General features: G+C 49.2%; 2 protein-coding genes and 1 non-coding gene across 10 annotated transcripts in view; all 3 read left to right on the top strand.

Moving 5' to 3' along the window:
- The window catches only part of Spg7 (SPG7 matrix AAA peptidase subunit, paraplegin), a 34,139-nt gene extending 26,907 nt beyond the window's left edge, over positions 1 to 7,232 (top strand). For 5 of the 8 annotated variants that reach the window (XR_015643404.1, XR_015643406.1, XR_015643405.1 and 2 more), the window contains 5 exons: positions 369 to 484; positions 2,234 to 2,390; positions 3,810 to 3,976; positions 4,523 to 4,600; positions 5,744 to 7,232. Coding sequence is in view for 3 of the 8 variants with exons in the window: in XM_087594775.1 (XP_087450901.1) it covers positions 369 to 484; positions 2,234 to 2,390; positions 3,810 to 3,976; positions 4,523 to 4,600; positions 5,744 to 5,908 (683 nt within the window). In the remaining 5 variants the exon portion in view is untranslated. The remainder of the gene's footprint in view (positions 1 to 368; positions 485 to 2,233; positions 2,391 to 3,809; positions 3,977 to 4,522; positions 4,601 to 5,743) is intronic. The other 3 variants (NM_001399110.1, NM_181388.3, XR_015643408.1) reach the window with 2 other exon arrangements.
- A 2,748-nt stretch (positions 7,233 to 9,980) lies between these two features.
- Positions 9,981 to 12,543, top strand: Rpl13 (ribosomal protein L13). The gene is made up of 6 exons (NM_031101.2): positions 9,981 to 10,024; positions 10,233 to 10,342; positions 10,434 to 10,575; positions 10,770 to 10,943; positions 11,415 to 11,471; positions 12,341 to 12,543. Exons 2-6 carry the CDS (start codon positions 10,239 to 10,241, stop codon positions 12,497 to 12,499), a joined length of 636 nt encoding a protein of 211 aa, NP_112363.2. The 5' UTR covers positions 9,981 to 10,024; positions 10,233 to 10,238; the 3' UTR covers positions 12,500 to 12,543.
- Positions 10,628 to 10,710, top strand: Snord68 (small nucleolar RNA, C/D box 68). The gene has a single exon (XR_015644475.1). It is a non-coding gene; the product is annotated as a small nucleolar RNA MBII-202 (small nucleolar RNA).
- Positions 12,544 to 20,347: the final 7,804 nt, after the last annotated feature.

Genomic DNA, 20,347 nt, shown 5'->3' on the forward strand with positions numbered 1-20,347 from the left:
ATAAATGACCAGAACTGAGCAAGGAGCTTTAGGTAGGCCTGCCCCTGAGGTGTGAGGTCGTCTCTCAATGGTAATAGCAGCAGAGCACAGCAGCAGAGGGGCCTCTCCTCATCCTGTCAGTGACAGAGTCAGAAGCCACTGGTGGGGCTGGAAGGGACTGACTGAGTTTAGACTATCAGTTCCTAAAGAACTGTTATTGATGCTTCCAGAGAAACAATGGGTCAGCCTCCACTCCATTCTACCCTAGAGTTCCCTTGAATTTGAGTGTTGAGTGGTGTCTGTGTGAGAATACAGTTCACACAGACATGCCGAGCAAGAAGAGGGCGCTTGGAAGGTGCCCAGAGTGTTGTTTCCTTGGCTTCTTCCAGGAACTGCTAAAAAGAGTAAGATCCTTTCCAAGGAGGAGCAGAGAGTGGTTGCTTTCCATGAGTCTGGCCATGCCCTGGTCGGTTGGCTGCTGGAACACACGGAGGCTGTGATGAAGGTGGGTTGTGGGGACCGGCAGGCCTGCGCTCCATAGGCCTTACCCAGCTGGTTTGGGAAACACCACGTGTGTTTGTCCTATGTGAGAGGACGTGTTACCACCAATAGGCATGACCCTGGCTTACCTGCGATGGAGCCTAACTATCTCTGGCAAGTCGCAGGGGGCTTTGTGACGCTGCTGCTCCACCCAGCAGTGCAGCATGAGAGTGCAGCAGACAGCAGACAGTCTGCACACTCTTGCTCGGTTCCCTGCTGGTAACAGAGCTGAGAGCAAAGTCCATATTGGTTGGTCTGTTTAGAGTAGAGTGTGTGGAGCTGTCCCTTGTGTGTCCCTGGGACTGGCAGGACATTGACTCCCATTTACTATCCCATGGCGTATTTAGCAGTCACAGATCTGGGGACCAGACCCAGCATGAAGCAGGCTGGGCATTAATAAACTCAGTAGCAAAGAAAAACAATGTCTCAAAAAAAAAAAAATCAAATACCAAACTCAAGATTTCATTTTATTCTGAGAATTGTCACTTGGTTTTTATGTATGCAAGCCAGTGACATGGTTATGTTCTGGGAAAGAAACTGAAGGCACTGTTACTGGTCTGACACTCACTATGATCTGTGATCAAGAGTAGTTGTGACCACAGATGTCCTTATTAGAGACATTAAACCATCTTTTAAACATTTTTTTTAATCCCAGCACTGGGGAGGCAGAGTCAGGCAGTTCTCTGTGAGTTCGAGACTAGCTTGGTCTATGGAGTGAGTTCCAGGACAGCCAAGATTACAAAGACCCTATCCCAAAAAACCTGCAAGGCACTGGGTTGAATCCCCAGCATCCCCTGAAAGAAAAAAAGTTGTGGCTAGAGAGATGGCCTAGTGGCTAAGAGCACTGGCTGCTCTTACATGGAACTCTGAGGTTAAGTCCCAGCGTCCACACAGTGGCTCACAACCATCTGTAACTCTGGGTCCAGGGGATCCATCCAATCCCCACGTGTGATGTCCTTGCACACACTAGCTAGGCAAGCTCTTTACCTGAGTCGTGGCTACAGCCCTGACTTTGAGTGCTAATGCTAGCCTCTAGCTGGGGCTCACAGGTGGCCGTACACAGGTTTTTCTTGGCCTATTAGAGCAGTAGTCCTGCCCCTTCCTCAGATATCTGGCATTGCATTGTAGGAGGAGAAGGCAAGGGTAGGCTGGCCTTCTTCCTTGGGTACGTTCTGGAGTTTCTATGGGTCATGAGGTGGAGTTTGCCTTACACCTTAGATTGCTTCTAAGAGGCCTGTCAGATTGACTTGCTGTGCCACCAGGGGCACACCATACGGAAACTCCTGTTTCCATGAGCTGGCCTCTGCAGTGTGAGGGATGTTGTTTTTAAGAATGGGATGAGCGAGAAGAGGGATAACATTTGAAATGTAGATAAAGAAAATATCCAGGGCTGGAGAGATGGCTCAGCGGTTAAGAGCACTAACTGCTCTTCCAGAGGTCCTGAGTTCAAATCCCAGCAACCACATGGTGGCTCACGACCATCTGTGATGGGGTCCAATGCCCCCTTAATGATGTGTCTGAAGACAGCCACAGTGTACTCACATACCTAAAATAAAAATTATAAAGAAACCCAATTAAAAAACATGGAAAATAAAAAGAACGGATATGCACACTCGCCTGCCGGCTGCTTGGCGTCCTGTGATGACAGTTTTATGAGGCCCCTGCCTCTCTTTGAGGCCACACGCTCCCTGGTAAGTTGTTTGTTCTTCTGCAGGTCTCCATAGCACCTCGGACAAACGCTGCTCTGGGCTTCTCTCAGATGCTCCCTCGGGACCAGTACCTCTTCACCAAGGAGCAGCTGTTTGAGCGGATGTGCATGGCCCTAGGCGGCCGTGCAGCTGAAGCCATCTCATTCAGCAGGGTCACCTCTGGTGAGGAGATAGCCCTGGGTGGGACTGTCAGAGTGGGTCCTGTTGTGCTCGTCTCCTGGTGCTCAGTGCACTTGGCACGTGAGACTGGTAGAAGAGGTGTAGTGTAGAACTCTGGGCAGGTGCTTAAAATGTCACGTACGTGGACTGAATGTCATTGGTTAGTTACTGCTCATGGCTATGGCTACATCAAACTGGACAGTGGAGCATTCACTGAATATCCAGAAAGGACATTGTGCCCGAAGAGTGACAGGCTTAAAACAAAACAAAACAAAAAGAGCTAAGAGGTGGTTGGGCGAGCCTTTGATCCCATCATAGCCTGGTCTCAAAGTGAGTTCCGGTTCAGTGAGGTCTACACAGAGAAACCTTTTTTTTTTTTTTTTTAGATTTATTTATTATATATAACTACACTGTCGCTGTCTTCAGACACACCAGAAGAGGGCATCGGATCGCATTACAGACGGTCGTGAGCCACCATGTGGTTGCTGGGAATTGAACTCAAGACCTCTGGAAGAGCAGTCAGTGCTCTTAACCACTGAGCCATCTCTCCAGCCCCCCAGAGAAACCCTCTTAAAAAACCAAACCAAACCAAAGAGTGACTGACAGGCTTCCCTAGTACAGACCTGGGCTCAGGCTTGAGCGTTTGAGCGAGCCACTGGTGTTCGGCAGACCAATGTCTTGAGCAGTTACAGTGAAATGGCTCAGCAGGTACAAACACTGCTGTCAAGGCTGCTGACTGGGGTTCAGACCCTCGGACCCATATTGTAAAATAAGGGAACCAAGTCCTGCGCACGTGTGTGTGTGTGTGTGTGTGTGTGTGTGTGTGTGTGTGTGTGTAGACTCTGTGTGTGTAGACATGTGTGTGTACAGACTGTGTGTATGTGCAGACTGTGTATGCAGACTGTGTGTGTGAGTGTGTATATACAGACGTGTGTGTGTGTATGCAGACATGTGTGTGTGAGTGTGAGTGTGTGTGCAGACTGTGTGAGTGTGTATATGCAGATGTGTGTGTGTGAGTGTGTGTGTATGCAGACTGTGTGTGTATGAGTATGTATATGCAGACGAGTGTGTGTGCAGACTGTGTGAGTGTGTATATGCAGACGTGTGTGTGAGTGTGTGTGTATGCAGACTGTGTGTGTATGAGTGTGTATATGCAGACATGTGTGTGTGAGTGTGTGTACAGACTGTGTGAGTGTGTATGCAGACTGTGTGTGTGTGTGTGAGTGTGTGTGCAGACACACAGTAAAAATCAATGCAGTAAAAAGGAGAGCATGAGTTAGTGTGTCCAGTGTCTGGTGCTGTGCAAGTTGTAAGCACAGCGTCCTGGGAAGTATGGTGTTGCTCCTTGGGCTGTGACAGGGCCTGGGTCGGGTGTTCCTGTGCACATGCGCTCTTCAGAATTCCTCCCTTCCTTGATTCCAGGGGCCCAGGATGATTTGAGGAAGGTTACCCGTATCGCCTACTCCATGGTGAAACAGTTTGGGATGGCTCCTAGCATTGGGCCCGTATCCTTCCCTGAGGCACAAGAGGGCCTCGTGGGCATTGGACGCCGTCCCTTCAGCCAGGGTCTCCAGCAGATGATGGACCATGTGAGTGGGCACAGGCCTTACTGCTGTGCACCTCTGCCTATTTGGAGAAGCATCTGGGTGGACTGTAAGAGCCTGCACCCTCAGATGAGCAGGCCCTGGTGGCCTAATGTGGGTGGGCTTTTGTTCTGGCCTCTAACCTGTTAAGTATGTTCTCCTGAATGAGGGCCTGAATGGGTCCAAATAAACTAGATGTAGAACTTGGGAAAATGTCAAATGAGGACACTAAATGGCCGAGCTGTGTACACGATCCCTGTAGCCTGCAGGCTGGGCCAGCCTGGTACCTGGCTCTGTTCAGGGCCAGTTGCAGTGGCTCGGGCAGTGCAGCCAGCCGAAGGTCACTCTAGGGTAAAGGTAGCTGGTGGGGGTGCATCTTGGCCTGGGCTTCTCAGCCAGAGGGAGAGGGAGACGCTGCTGCTGTGTACTGTGAACGATGGGCCTGTTGGTGAACTTGTGCTGTCTGCACCTTGGCGTTGGAGCTGGCAGGCAGCGAGTCTGTGAACAATGGCTCATACCTTTCTCACGACGGACTTACCTCCTCCTCTACAGGAAGCAAGACTGCTGGTGGCCAGAGCCTACAGACACACTGAGAAGGTGCTGCTGGACAACCTGGACAAGCTGCAGGCGGTGAGGCCATCTTGGGAGCCCCTGGAAGTGTAGGGGACGGCATGGCCAATTATGACAGCCCCTGACTAGCGAGAACCTGTTTTCTGTCTTTACGACAAGTGTGTCAGGCCAGCTCAGCAGTGACTCTCCTCCACCCTTGCTCATGCACCAGCGCCCATAACCGCTGAGTTGGAAGGATCTTGTGTGGTTTTGTTGTTCTGAAGTGGGTTCACCATGTAGCCCTAGCTGACCTGGAGCTAGCCTGGCCTCAGACCTGTGTGCCTTTAGTTTTTCCTCTGGTGTTGTGGAGTTAAAGATGTGTTCTACACAGCTCTTAGAGTTTGTCCATGTCCCTACCCCAATTCCCCTCCACCCCCCAGGGTTTCTCAGTATACCCCTGGCTGTCCTGGAACTCACAGCTCTGTCTGCCTCTGCCTCCCAAATGCTGGGTTTAACGGCGTGTCCCACAATGCCCAACTTTGGAAGGGTTTTCTCAAATAGCAAGAAATAGCAGGGTATGGCCACAGACACAGGACCTTTAGGAAAGAATATTTTCTGGGCCAGGCATGGGCATGATAGCGTATGTTGTAATCCCAGCACTCAAGAAGTTGAGGCAGGAGAATAGCAAGTTTGAAGTCAGCCTGAATGATACCCTGTCTGGGAATAAAATGATGATGGTGATGGTGGTGGTGGTGATGATGATGATGGTGGATGGTGACGATGATGATGATATAGGACTGTGTCCAAGTAGCAAAACTCCCTCTCCATTGTGTCAGTCAGCACAGTCTCCACAGTTCAAGCCTGAGCCTCTCTACTCAGCACCCTGCCTGCCTCTCCCAGACACACGTACCTTGTTTGGTGAAGGAAATTGCAGTTGCCAAAAATAAGCAGAGGTTTTGAAAGGAAATAGAAAAGTTAATGAGGCTGGCAGCTGACAGATCACTTTTAGGGTAAAAACAGGGAGCAATTCTTTGCTTGAACTGCCTTTGCGCCTGTGTCTCTGGGAAGCTGGCCTTTGGGAGGCACCCTGCTCACAGGGCAGTCCTCTTGCTTCACTGGGACACAGAGGCGTCCTGTGGGATGGGTCTTCATCTCTGATGCTCTGCCCTCCAAGGCTCTCATCTTTGTCCGGGGCACTCACACTGCCCTGTTTGTTCTTTCTAGCTGGCGAATGCCCTTCTGGAAAAGGAAGTGATAAACTATGAGGACATTGAGGCGCTCATTGGCCCGCCGCCCCATGGGCCAAAGAAAATGATTGCACCACAGAAATGGATTGATGCTGAAAAGGAGAAACAAGCCTCAGGGGAGGAGGAGGCTCCGGCTCCCTAGCCCCCACCTCCAAGGCCCAGATAATGGCTTCCTCCATGCACCTGCAGTTATCACAGAACTTGTCATAGCTGCCCTCCACCTCCGAGATGCTTTTCACCTGAACTTAAACCTCAGCCTCTGTCAGCTCTCTGGTTTCTGATGAAGACTTGTGATATCTATTTATTGATTTATGATTAGTAAATTGTTTGCAGAGAAACGGAACTTCCCATCTGTACTGCTTTTCATGTGGGAAGTGCACATGCTTGAGTTGAGCCCCTGGGGCTTCAGATGCCATCTCTGTGTGGCTCGCAGCTCGAAAAGTAGCCCAACAGTTGGACTGAATGATTCCGTTTGTGTGCTGGATTCCCTCAGAATGCTAATGGGATCTAAGATGAAAGACCCTCTGAGCCCGTGGTCCTCCTCAGAGGGCTCCCTCACTGAGGGGCCAACGTCAGAACAAGCACTGGAAGATTCTAATACTGCCACCTACTGCTGTGTGCATCTGCAACTGGAGACCCTCCCCCGCCTTTCCTTGTGCAGTGTGCTTGACTTCCTCTACCAAAACGGATACCTCTCACACATTTTGTGATAGGGAAGCCACATTTGAGCTGTGCAGTCACGGGTCTTGTTTTCACTTTATACTTTGAGCCCCTCAGTGGCAAGAGGCGAGCCCTTTGTGTAGGCTCAAACCATGCAGTTCAAACCATGCAGGGTAGCCACAGGCATTTGCTGCTTCGTAGTTCCTGTGTGTGGTGCCCCGCCCTTCCTGTGTGTGTGGAGCTTGGGTTACAGAAACTTCCTGACACAGCACATTGTTGTTAGTGCCCTGTGTGGTGCACCTGAGGAAGCTGTTGTAGGACCTGCAGCGTCTGGGGTGCTGAAGGAGCTTGCAGTGTAAGAACATTGTGGGTTTCGGGGCTGGGGATTTAGCTCAGTGGTAGAGCGCTTGCCTAGGAAGCGCAAGGCCCTGGGTTCGGTCCCCAGCTCCGAAAAAAAGAACCAAAAAAAAAAAAAAAAAGAACATTGTGGGTTTCATCTGAGGTCTGGTTTTTAACCAAAGATTAGCACATAACTAGGTTTTCTATTTCTCTGAAGCAGGGTCTTGGGCAGGCAAGATAGCTCTGCAAGCCTGGTGACCTGAGTCCAGTCACTGGGCTACTGTGATTGTCCCCGACTAGTCCTGTCAAGGCGCACACATGCCCGGGGAGCCAGGAACAGGCGGGCCTTGATGAGTGTTGGGCCCCGCTTAGTTGACCTCCACACCAGCTAAGGCTACATAATGAGACCCCATCTCTATAAAAGACTGATAATAAACAAATGTGGACACTGAACCACTGAAACAGTCCCATCGGCCTACTTCTATATGCATGTATTTTTTCTTTTTATAGATTTTTTTTTTCAATTTTGTGTGTGTTTGGCCTGAGTACCACATGTGTATGCTTGGTACTACTATGCAAGTGCTTACTGCCCTTGGATGTCAGGAGAGAGCACAGGATCCCCTAGAACTACAGCTATGGTTGTGACCACACTGTGGTTGTTGGTCATCAAACATAGGTCCTTTGCAAGAACAAGTAAATGCTCTTAAACACTGAACCACCTTTCCGGCCCTAATTTCTGTTTTTTGGAGACCAGGTCCTGATTAACCCTTGCTGGTGCTCCCAGTGATCCTCCTCTTTCTGTCTTCTGGTTGCTAGGATAATCGATGTGTACCACCAAATCCAAAAACACTGCTACCTGACAGAAAGTTATGGCTCAGTAGTTAAGAGCACTTAGAGCTTTTGCAGAAGGATCCCAAGGTTCAATTCCCAGCACCTATACGGCACCTCACAGCCACCTGTGTAACTCTAGTTCTAAGGGATCCAGTGCTCTCTTCTGGTCTCTGAGCTCATGAAGACACGTGGCACACTTAACTCCTGCAGGCTCTCACACATACATATTAAATTAGTAATCTTTAAAAATCAAAAAAGGGGCTGGAGAGATGGTTCAGTGGTTAAGAGTACCCGACTGCTCTTCCAGAGGTCATGAGTTCAATTCCCAGCAACTACATGGTGGCTCACAACCATCTGTAAAGAGATCCGATGGCCTCTTCTGGTGTATCTGAAGACAGCTACAGTGTACTTATATATATATATATATAATAAATAAATCTTAAAAAAAAATAAAAAAGAATCAAGGTTATATGACTAAAGGAGTTTCAGATTATAAATGAAAGAAAGCTTATTGCTGGCAGAGGCAAGGGGATTGCTGAGCTCAAGGCCAGCCTGGTCTACAGAGTGAGCCAGGACAGCCAGGGCTACACAAGAAAGACCCTGCCTTAAGAAAAAAAGGGCTGGAGAGATGGATGGGCTCAGCAGTTAAGAGCACTGACTGCTTTTCCAGAGGTCCTGAGTTCAATTCCCAGCAACCACATGGTGGCTCATAATCCCATGGTATGTGTCTGAAGACAGCTGCAGTGTACTCATATAAACAAAAATCTTTAGGAAAAAAAAGTGTGTGTTTGTATGTGTGTGGCTTACTACTGGATTAGGCTAGGGTTTTTTTCTGACACTCCCAAACACCTGAATTTCAGTAAGCACCCACCGGGAGGGGAGGGGCTACTGCAGGAGCAGCTTGCCCCAGAGTGATGAGCACATCACAGCCATAAGCAGCTGGGGCTCGATGTGCAAGACAATGCAAGCCTGTGCACAGCATGCCTCTTGGGCAAGGGTGTTATCCAAGAAGCTCTTGGGCGGATTAGTGCCTGCAGAGTTCTCTGCCCAAGAGACCAGGAACTGTAGCTAGAGCTTGAACAACTGCACCAGCCAAGTCTTTGCACAACTCTTCACCTCTGTGTCCTTGGTAACGAGAGAAACGAGATCACAACCTCCCTTCCGTTCCCACAGACATTTTCTCTGTGCTGGGAAGATGGTTCAACATCAATTTCTGATTTACACACACACACACACTGCCCCCCACCCCCGCTGAGGATTGAATTTAGATTCATCCAATAGACAAGAATTACATCAGCCCTCTTCATTATTATATTTTTCGTGTGTGTGTGTGTGTGTGTGTGTGTGTGTGTGTGTGTGTGTAAGAGAGAGAGAGAGACAGAATATCATGGTGCACATAGGTAGCTCAGCAGACAACTTGGGGACCTCAGTTTTCTTCTACCACGTGGGTCCCAGGAATCAAATGGTCAGACTCGGTGGCAACAAGTACCTTCAACCCTCTGATCATCTTGCCAGCCCTTCGTTTTTTATTTTGAAAGAGAGTTTTAAGTTGCTCAAGAAGCATTGAAATTGCTATTGTCCGGTCTCAGTTTCTAAAATAGTTTTGGTTATGGGCCTGTGACATCAGGCCCGGGTTTAATGTGGATTTTTAAATTTATAGCTCTCTTAACTGCTGACCCATTTCTACAGCTTCTATAGTGATTTTATCAGAAAGAAACCTGGTAATTGGGAGGGAGGAATGGAAAAGACAGGGTTATAGGCATACAGGTGCAGGTGCTTTGGCTGCTTCCTTTTGTTGTCGTGGCTGCCTTTATGGATAGGAATGCAGTATTTGCATTTGGTCACACCAGACCTCCAAGGAGTTGATCTAAGTAAATGGGGAGTTTGGATCCAGCTGGAGAAATGACTCGGCAGTTACGAGCACTGGCTGCTTGTTCTTTCAGAAGTTCAATTCTCAGCACCCAGTAACTCCGGTACCAGGGGGTCAGACGCACAGACAGGAGAAAGGGAAGCAGTCATAGAAATAAAGTAAAAATAAATAAAAACCTCAAGACAACAAAAAGTCTGGAATGGTGGTGCACGCCTCAGCTCTGGGGAAGCATGAGTTCCAGGAAAATCTTAGCAACTTACACCACACCTCTTAAGAGAAGAACACCAGATCTAGGAGGGAGAAAGATTTTTAAGGAGTAGAATTCATAGGTCTAGCCCTGCGCCTCTGAGCACGCCAGAATTACCAACCCGGAACCAGTGAGAACATCCAACCAGAGGGCTAGAGAGGCGATGGTCCGCCGGTAGGCGGGTTCGCGTGACGTCATTTCCTTCTTCACCTGCTTTTGATTGGTGTTTTGGATTGGCCCGGACTCCCTACAACCCCAGGGTGCTTTGCGGTGCCCGATCCTTTCCGCTCGGCCGTTCTCCTGTACAGGAGGTGAGTCTCTATCGCCGGCCGTTCCATCGCGCTGCATCGGGCTCCATCGCTCTCCATCCGCTGTCATCGGCGAAGAGAGGCTGCCCGGGCAGCCATGGAAGAGCCGAGGCGACGACAGCATGGAGCCAGGGCAGGGGCGGGAGGACCCGGGGCGGGGGCTCGGGACTCTGGCCTTCACCTGCCGCCCTCCTCTCCCTCGCGGCCTTAGGCAGCCATGGCGCCCAGCCGGAATGGCATGATCCTGAAGCCCCACTTCCACAAGGACTGGCAGCAGCGAGTGGACACGTGGTTCAACCAGCCGGCCCGCAAGATCCGCAGGTGAGCGTCGCGCGGGCCTCGCGTGGGTCCCAGTGCGGGGCGCCAGCGTGGACGCGTGCGGGACAGAGGTAACCCCGTGTTCTCCCTGCAGACGCAAGGCCCGGCAGGCGAAAGCGCGCCGCATCGCCCCTCGCCCCGCGTCCGGTCCCATCAGGCCCATCGTGAGGTGCCCTACAGTTAGATACCACACCAAGGTCCGGGCTGGCAGGGGCTTCAGCCTGGAGGAGCTCAGGGTGAGTGCGGCAGGGAAGGGTCTCCGTGTCAGTCCGCCCGGGCTCGGTGGAATGATGACATTCTCCGGAATCGCTGTACTGTCTTGATGAAAGTACTTTTGAACCCTTTTCCATCTGACTACGAGCTTTCTCGGCAAGGCTAGCGTGGGGGGACGGTGCTTCGAGGTGTTTCACCCGGTGCTGTGTCTGGGCAGGTGGCTGGTATCCACAAGAAAATGGCACGCACCATCGGCATCTCCGTGGACCCAAGGAGGCGAAACAAATCCACGGAGTCACTGCAGGCCAACGTGCAGCGCCTGAAGGAGTACCGCTCCAAGCTCATACTTTTCCCCAGGAAGCCTTCTGCTCCGAAGAAGGGAGACAGTTCTGTAAGTGCTGTGGGGCGTCGGTGGGGCTCTGCTTCGGTGTTACCGGATAAGTCTGTGGTCCTGGACCCAGCTCTGCGGAGTTGACAGTGCGGCCTCTTAACAGTTGGCAGCAGTGGGAGATTAGAGCTCACTGGGGAAGTGAGGTGTGCAGATCCCGTGGGAACCACTGTGCCGTCCCTGGACTTTCCGCGTTTGTTAATGTTGGAAGCCATTGACTTGGGCCCTGATTTGCTGTCCTAGAGCCTTCAGCCCCATCAGGTCATCTAGGGACGTGTCTGTACATAAGATACCTCCATATTCAAAGTGTGACGAGTTCTGTGACAAGGAGCAGTGGGTGTCTTGTCGGTGTGGGATTAGAAGATGGGTTTGCTGTGTTCTTTGGAGGAGCTGTAGTTGCCATGGCGATGGGGTCTGTAAGCAATAGGCCTGAGAAAGAAGGCGGACTTAACTTTTTCTTCCTCTTGAAAACAGGCTGAAGAACTTAAATTGGCCACGCAGCTAACAGGACCTGTGATGCCCATCCGGAATGTGAGTGGACACTGCTTACGTAGTCTCTGTGTGATTGGCAGGTGTAAAGTGTATGTTGCAGACACTGGAGAGCTCTTACCTTGGGAGCAACCTTCCAATCCTTGTCTTGTTTGTTCTGCTTTGAGAGAAAGTGTTTCTTTATATCATCTAGCTGGCCTTGAGCTCAGACATCCTGTCTGCCTCCCATGTGCGGGGTTAAAGGCATTCGCCACCACCATGGGCTAACCCCAACATTTTAAAGGATGGGCTGCTGTCCCTAAAGCATTAACTTAGCACTCCCTACTTGGGTGCTTGGGAATTGTGCTCTCTGTGGCTGCGATGAAACGCAAGTTTTTCCTTGCACTTGGGCCTTAGAGAAAGTCAGGCCAGGAACGTGAGGCCCCAGGGAGAAGTTGCTGCTGCTGCGGCCAGAACCACCAGCTGGGGGTGGCCCTGTGCTGGGTGGGGTGCATTCTCCCACGTAAATGACTTAAAAGAAGGCCCTACAGGTTTAATCCCTGTACACAGCAGGATTTCTCTGTAGCCTTTGCTCACTCAGTAGACCAGGCTGGCCCCTAACCCACACCTGCACCTGTTTTGAGTGCTAGGGATAAAGGCAAGCCCTATCTTACGAGGCATTTCCTCATTGAAGCTCGTTCTTCTGTGTCATTACTAAAGCCATGCCATTTAATTATTTTCTCACGTTTCATACTCAGCCACGGCTGATCCAGAGTGGCTTCAACTCGGGATCCTCCCATCTCAACCCTGGAGATAGAAGTGTAACTTACTTTTAATCCTAGAGGGCGGTTCTGCGTGTGCCCAAGGGCTGGGGCAGCGTTGGTCTTGTGGACAGGTTGTGTGGGTGGTCTTGACTTGTGTTCTCTTTCCAGGTGTACAAAAAGGAGAAGGCCAGAGCCATCACGGAAGAGGAGAAGAACTTTAAGGCTTTCGCCAGCCTTCGCATGGCCCGAGCCAATGCCCGGCTCTTCGGCATCCGAGCAAAGAGGGCGAAAGAAGCCGCAGAGCAAGACGTTGAGAAGAAGAAATAATGCGCGGCTGGAGAGTTGTAATAAATTTTCCATAAAGCAAAAAAGCTGGGTTTCTGTGTGTCTTTTTTGCACATAACTGTGTTCTGCAGGCTTGTGTTAAGGTATCCCTAAGGGATGGGGTTGAGATTCAGCATTGTGGGCCTTGGTTAACTGAGGTGGGGTGGGAGGCTGCCTGTGGACACCAGCTTTGAGCTCCCGTGCCCTAAAGTTCTTCACTGTCAGCAGGTCTTGCCTTGGGGTGGCTGCTGTCTGCTGTATCAGGAGCTCATCTACCTTAGCCTAGAGAAGGGCTGGCCCATGGATTTTGTTCTGCATTTTTTTCTTCTGGTGTGACTGCCAGGGTTAGGTACTTGTTTGTCCCTAACAATGACTTAGAACCATGTAACCCCTATTCTGCCCTGCTTGTGTAGCATTTTCTGTGCCTGAGGCAGCAAGGAGAACCCAGAGAGGTTTGGGGGCCTGAGGGTTTTTTTTGTCCAAGCAGTGCTCAGTGCCTGCTTTGTCCCCTGCAGCAGTTAACCACTGGAAAGCACTCTAAATGGGTCTTTAGTCCCACATTTGAGTGGTTGAGGTGATCTGGAAAGGTCCTGGGTTACACGCCTACCAGTTCCAGGACACCAAGTGGAATAGTGCTAGGTTTGGTCACCTGCGAGTGTCCACAAGGGGGCAGGAGTTGCTCCTGCAGGAAAATGACGTTTTTGGCATCTTGAGTGTATGTGGGTGTACTGTGCACTGATCTGGTGTCTAGCAAAAAAGTGGTCCTCTGTGAGAGCAAGTGTGCTTAGTCACCTCACCAGACCATCTCCAGCCCCAGATGTGGGAAATCCGAGGCCGAGTTATTTGTGCAATCAAATAACTTCTACCGGTCAGCTCTGGTACCATGGGAGCTATGAACCACTTTGGTTTCCCTCTCACCCGCTTTGAGACAGCCACTGAGTATCCATAATCCGATGCCCTCAATGCCCTCCTCTGGTGTGTCTGAAGACAGCGAGTGTGGTCATATACATTAAATAAATTTTTTAAAAGTATTTAGAATGGATAGACCTGCTGAGAGGTGAGCTAAGCCTGGTTGGGTGACTGAAGGTACTCATGGAGGTGATCACATCAGCCTGGAACTGCAGTATAAGACTCTTGAGAAGTTGCTGGAGATTGGCTCAGTGGTTAAGAGCTCTAGTGGTGGTGGTGGGTGGTCACTTTGAGTTGAAATCCATTCTTTTTTTTTTCTTTTTTTCTTTTTTTTTTTTTTTCCGGAGCTGGGGACCGAACCCAGGGCCTTGCGCTTCCTAGGCAAGCCCTCTACCACTGAGCTAAATCCCCAACCCCTGAAAGCCATTCTTGTGTGTAAAGTTGATACATAGGTTGATTCTAAGGTTTTCTTTTGTGTATGTCTCTACAGTTTATGAGTAGCTCCAGTTTTGTTTTTCTAAGATTTATTATATGGAAGTACACTGTAGCCGTCTTCAGACACACCAGAAGAGGGCATCAGATCTCATTACAGATGTTTGTGCGCCACCATGTGGTTGCTGGGATTTGAACTCAGGACCTCTGGAAGAGCAGTCAGTGCTCTTAACTGCTGAGTCCTCTCTCCAGCCCGGTTTTTATCTTTTTTTTTTTTAAGTTTTTTTTTTCTTTCTTTTTTTTTTTTTTCCGGAGCTGGGGACCAAACCCAGGGCCTTGTGCTTGCTAGGCAAGCACTCTACCACTGACCTAAATCCCCAATCCCGGTTTTTATCTTTTAAAATGGCTTTTGGGTGTTGAAATCATTTTCCTCTCATAACTTACAGGAAAGGACTACGGATGTAGCTCAACATAAAATCAGCAAGAGCCTGGGTTGAGCATCTTCACGCACACAAAAGAAGTGTATGCCAGTCGGACGGTGGTGGCCCACGCCTTTAATCTCAGAGAGAAGGAGGTGGATCTCTGAGTTCAAGGCCAGCCTGGTCTACAGAGCGAGTTCAAGAGGCAGGAAAGCCAGAGATACAAAAAACAAAGAAAAAGAGCAACATTTTATTTCAAATCTTAGAAACTGTTTCTGTCTGTCCTTAAAACGGGTTCATGGAAAAACATTCCACCCCAAAAATCTGTGAAGGGGAGGGGTGGGGAACTAGGTTATTGATGAAAAGGACAGAAAAGAGAGGAGAGAGACATCCAGACATCAGTGCAGGGCTCTTGCTAAGAATATCATCAAAGCTCCAGATAAGTCAAGAGAGACCAAGATCAGGATATCCATCACCTAGGCTCCGCCTGATGTGCAGCTTGTGGACTCTGTTCCCGCTGGCCTCTTAGCCCCACGCTGCCATGGCTGCCACAGCACCATCTCTGGTCTCCATGGTTTTGCCCAGTGGTCTTAGCTTTTTAAGTAGTCCGGTGGAGCAATCCTGTCAAATGATGCCATAGCAGTGACTGCTCTCTGCTACTCTTCTACCTCTAACCCCATTCCCTCCTCTCTCCTCCCTCTCCTTCCTTCTCTCTCTGAGTCTTCTCTCTCCTCTGTCTCTTCTTTCCTCCTCTTCTACCTCAGTTGCTACCCCTTGTCTCTTCCTCCCTCCTCTTTTCCTTCTTAGATTCCTTACCAAGCCATTCTGGCCACTGGGGAATCCTGGAAGCAGGACTTTCCCTGTATCTCAGGGTGGCAGAGGCCTGTCCCTGTACCTCAAGTCAAGGCTCTTCTTGCACAGGGACAGCACAGTAGACAGTAAGCATTGTGCTGGCTGCTGTGTTTTGGTGCAGTTTTACATGTCAGTAGCTAAGTAGTATGTTCACGGTTTCCTCTCATATATATATGTATTTTTTTTTTTTCTTTTTCTTTTTTTCGGAGCTGGGGACCGAACCCAGGGCCTTGCGCTTCCTAGGCAAGCGCTCTACCGCTGAGCTAAATCCCCAACCCCTTTCTCTTATATTTTTGGTTGTGAGCCCAGCCTTTAACAGCTGAGCCATCTCTTTAGCCCCTCAGGTTCTTCTCTGCACAGTGTAGACTTAAATGTCAGGGAGGTCTTGTTTGTTTCACAGTGGCCTTAGCCTCTCTGCTCACCACACCCGCAGGCAGACAGTAAATAAACTCAGCAAACAGGCTTGCCCTCTTCCTAACCCTGCTCCTGGGCCCCCTTGTGGCCACCGTGTGACATCCTGTCCTTTTTACCTTTTGTAGCAAACACTTAACTCTAGTCCCCACCCTGTCCTCTGGGAGATCAAGGCCCCCAGAAAATCGGGCTACTTTAGTTTGTGTGCCTGTGTGGGCTGAGGATGGTGTCAAATCAGCGGTGGATTAGGGGACAGTGGGAGAGCCCACAAAGGAGAAGGGTGTTTGCAGAGAATGTCCTTGGCTCCTGAGACAAGCCTCAGAAGAAACAGGTAGCAAGGGGTACAAGCTTGTGGCTGCCGCCTGAAGACATTTAGTTGGTGTGGTCAGGAGCTCAGGGTTGCTTCTGTTGGTCAAAGGGCCTGTACTGGCTGGTTTTGTATGAACTTGGCACAAGCTAGAGTCATCACAGAGAAAGGAGCTTCTAGGAGATCCAGCTGTAAGACATTTTCTCAATTAGCGATCAAAGTGGGTGGGGAGCCCCAACCCATTGTGAGTGGTGCATCTGTCTCTCTGTCTCTGTCTCTGTCTCTCTGTCTCTGTCTCTCTCTCATGTTGTGAGTCCCTAGGTGACTGAGGAATCTCACCGAGTTGCCCAGGACCTCATGGGGTGTGTTGTCACAGTCAGTGAGGCCTCAGGACATGCAGACTTCTAAAGGGAGACAAACATCAGCTCTTTTTAGGATAAGAAGAGAGCAGAGTCCCAGCCCGGTTATTGAGAGCTGCAGCCAGAAGTACGAACGCTTCCTTTGAAAAATTCCATTAGTGGACCAGAGAGATGCCTCTGTGGCTGCCAAGCCTGCCAGCCTGAATTCAATTCCCGGGACCCACATGGTGGCTGGAGAGAACTGACACCCACCTATTGTCCTTTGACACCATACCTGCACCCCTTTGCTCACAAATAAATACAATAACAGAAATCAATCCCCACCTTGCTGTGGCAGTTGAAATGAAAATGACCCCCGTAGGCTCAACCCTCAATAAGACAGATGCTCCCGCACGCACAATTTCCATGGATCAAGGCAGCTCAGAGACAACTTCTCACAAGGTCGAGTACGGGTAGTCCTCAAGCCTCCTGGGATGTCCAATGAAGTGAGATTTGTCTATTGGAGCGGGACATGGTGGTGCACACTTTGTAATCCCAACATTCCAGAGGAAGTCGAAGGATACAGGAGAAGTTGGAAGGGGAGAGGGAGGGATGTAAATACAGTATTCATGTATGAAGTTATCAAATAATCAATGAAATAAACAATAGTCCTGATGCCCACCTAAAACATTGGGAAAAAATATAACGGAGTTTGAGAGATGGCTCAGTAGTTAGGAGCACTTGTTCTTTGTTTTGTTTTTTTTTTTTCGGAGCTGGGGACCAAACCCCAGGGCCTTGCACTTGCTAGGCAAGGGCTCTACCACTGAGCTAAATCCCCAACCCCCTAGGAGCACTTGTTCTTTTTTTTTTTTGGTTCTTTTTTTCGGAGCTGGGGACCGAACCCAGGGCCTTGCGCTTCCTAGGTAAACGCTCTACCACTGAGCTAAATCCCCAGCCCCAGGAGCACTTGTTCTTACAGAGGACCCGAGGTGGGTTCCCAGCACCCACATGGCTGTGGTTTGTGCAAACCACCTGTAACTTGGTCCTTGATAGTTGATGCCATCTCCCGGCCTCCAAGGGCAGCAGGCACACGTTCAGTGCACATTTATGTGGGCTAAATTTGCATGCACATAACATAAAAATGAATAATCCTTTTAAAGAACGCACAAAACATTGGTTCTGTTGTATTCTTTCCTACAGTTTTGTAACTATATCTAAATTAGAAAGGAATTACTTTATCTAATTTTAAGCTTTCATGTGCACAGGTGTTTTGCATGCCTGGGTGTCTGTGCCCCACATAGGAGCAGTGCCCATGGAGGCCAGAAGAGAACGTGGGATCCCTGGGACTGGAGTTACAAATGGTGTGAGTTTGTAGACGGTCTCTTAACTCCTGAGCCATTGTTTTGGTCCCAATGACACTTGCTTCTCTTGCAGAGGACCTAGATTCAGCCTCCAGCATTCACATGGTGGTTCATAACTGTTTGTAACTCCAGTTCTAGGGGCTCCAATACACTCTTCTTGCCTCCAGACATACTAGACATAATGGTACACACACACACACACACACACACACACACTCACACACACACTCACATACTCACTCACGCATACACTCACACACACTCACACACACTCACACACTCACACACTCACACACACACACTCACACACACACATTTTTAAAGATTTATTTATTTTATAAGTACACTGTCGCTATCTTCAGATGCACCAAAAGAGGGCATCAGATCCCGTTACAGATGGTTATGAACCACGATGTGGTTTCTGGGAATTGAAATTGAACTCAGGACCTCTGGAAGAGCAGTCAGCATTCTTAATTGCTGAGCCATCTCTCCAGCCCCCTGCAACCTACCTACTTTTAATAAATGTTTAACCTTTCCTCTTGACCACCACCCACCAGAGGCGTGGAAGAGAAAAGTTATTAGGATATGGAGTAAGTGAACCTGTTTAGCAATAGTTCTTTGGGGTCGAGCTCAATCTTCCTTGTCAGCAGTTGAGTCCCATAACAAACATCAAATACGAACCAGCAGCTACAGTTTAGTCCTCTAGGCAGGCAGACAACACACACGAACCAGCAGCCATAGTTCAATCCTGAAGAAACCTCAAGGCTCTCCGACCAGCCTGAGGCTGCAGAAGCAGCAAGCTGCCGCAGGACCTCACTAGAAATTCTTCGGCACGTTTCTCTCAATGGTGGCTTCACCACAGAGGAGCTCAACAACCCTGTGTAAGGCAAACCAATACATGCGTGCCTTTAGCCAAGAATAGTGAGGCAGAGCAGCCAAACCAATGCTCCCTCCCCACTGTCTGTGGGGTCCTTTCAAGTGCCTGCTTTAGGAGAAATGGCTCAGTGGTTAAGGGCGCTGACTGCTCTTCCTCAGGTCCTGAGTTCAAATCCCAGCAATCACTTGGTGGCTCACAACCATCTGTAATGGGATCTGATGCTCTCTTCTGGTGTGTCTGAAGACAGCTACAGTGTACTCATATATAATAAATAAATAAATCTTTTTTAAAAAGTGTCTGCTTTTGCAAGACATTCTTTCACCTGTGTGCCCCAGAAAAAAATTTCCACTATATATTATATATATACATATATATATATATGTATACACACACACACACACATACACACATACTCATACATGTAAAAATTTCAAAATCTTTTTAAAAAAGAAAACACCCAGTCATGGTGGCACATACGCACACACATTTAATCCCAGCACTTGGGAGACAGAGACACATGGATTTCTCTGTAAGTCTGAGGATAGCCTGATCTACACAGTTCCAGGACAGCCAGGGCTACATAGAGAGATCCTGTCTCATAAAGCAAAACAAAAGAGAAAAAGAAAGGAAAAACTTCTTTTATAAAATCAACCAACAAACAAAACCCCATCAACCAGTGAAAGCTTTGTTGCATTAAAAATAAAACCAGAGGGATAAATACAAAATGATAATGTTGTTTATGTCTGGGTGCTCAATTTAAAAAAAAATGTGCTTGCTTATCAACTTTTTAACATTTCAACACTGACGTGTTATTTCCTGTATGGATAATAAGAAAATATCTTTGAAGGGAGGTCTCATTTCCTGTGTCTGGCCAGCAGAAAAACCTGAGGCAGCAGAAGCTGGGAACAGAAAGAGTTCATGGCTGCCTAGTGCTTGGACTCGGGGCGTGGCTCACCCTCCCTGGCCCTTAGACTATTGGACAGGCAGTGAGGCAGGGCCACTAACCCAGGAAGCAAGGAGCTCAGGGCATCGCGGATACCAGCTTAGTCCCCCATAGTTTCTGTGTGCTGGTCTGTTAGTGCTGGCTGCAGTCAGGGCCACCAGGAGCCAGCAAACATCAAGCTAGCTTCCAGGAGGTCGGTTACAACATTAGGTCTGAGACTTCAGCTACCAAGCTGTTGTCCCCCTCCTCTTCTTCCTCCTCCCCCTCCTCCTCCCCCTCCTTCTTCCTCCTCCTCCTTCTTCCTCCTCCTCCTTTCTTCTGCTCCTTCTTCTTCCTCCTCCTCCTTCTTCCTCTCTGCCCCCCCCTCTCCATCAGCCTGCCCTACAGCTGTACTCTGTGATAGAAATGTCGGTGAAGCAGAGTCCCCCAGACAGGCAGGTGACTTTAGACCAGCTGATGAACACATTGTTTTTGTCCAGTTTATTGTATTTTTAATTATGTGTGTGTATCCGTGTCTCTGTATGGGCACATACATGTGCACGCTGCTGCCTGAGACAGAGGTGTCAGATGCCCCGGCTGCACTAACAGGTGATTATAACCCACCTGACATACGAGGCTGGCCTGAAATTCAAGTAAATCCACCCACCTCTTCCCCCCAGGTACTGGAACCCTAATGTGTGCGCTGAAATAATCACACCTCTTTTTCTTTTTCTTTTTTTTAAAGATTTATTTATTATATGTGAGTACACTGTAGCTGTCTTCAGACACACAAGAAGAGGGCATCAGATCCCATTACAGATGGTTGTGAGCCACCATGTGGTTGCTGGGAATTGAACTCAGGACCTCTGGAAGAGCAGTCAGTGCTCTTAACCGCTGAGCCATCTCTCCAGCCCCTCCTCTCTCTCACTCTTTTTTTTTTTTTAAGTGAAGATTTCTTGGTAAATTCATCTCCCTTTCTCTGTCTCTCTGTCTCTCTGTGTGTGTCTGTGTGTCTGTATGTCT

Source organism: Rattus norvegicus, chromosome 19 (assembly GCF_021556685.1).
Source record: "Rattus norvegicus strain SHRSP/BbbUtx chromosome 19, alternate assembly SHRSP_T2T, whole genome shotgun sequence".
NCBI lineage: Eukaryota > Metazoa > Chordata > Mammalia > Rodentia > Muridae > Rattus > Rattus norvegicus.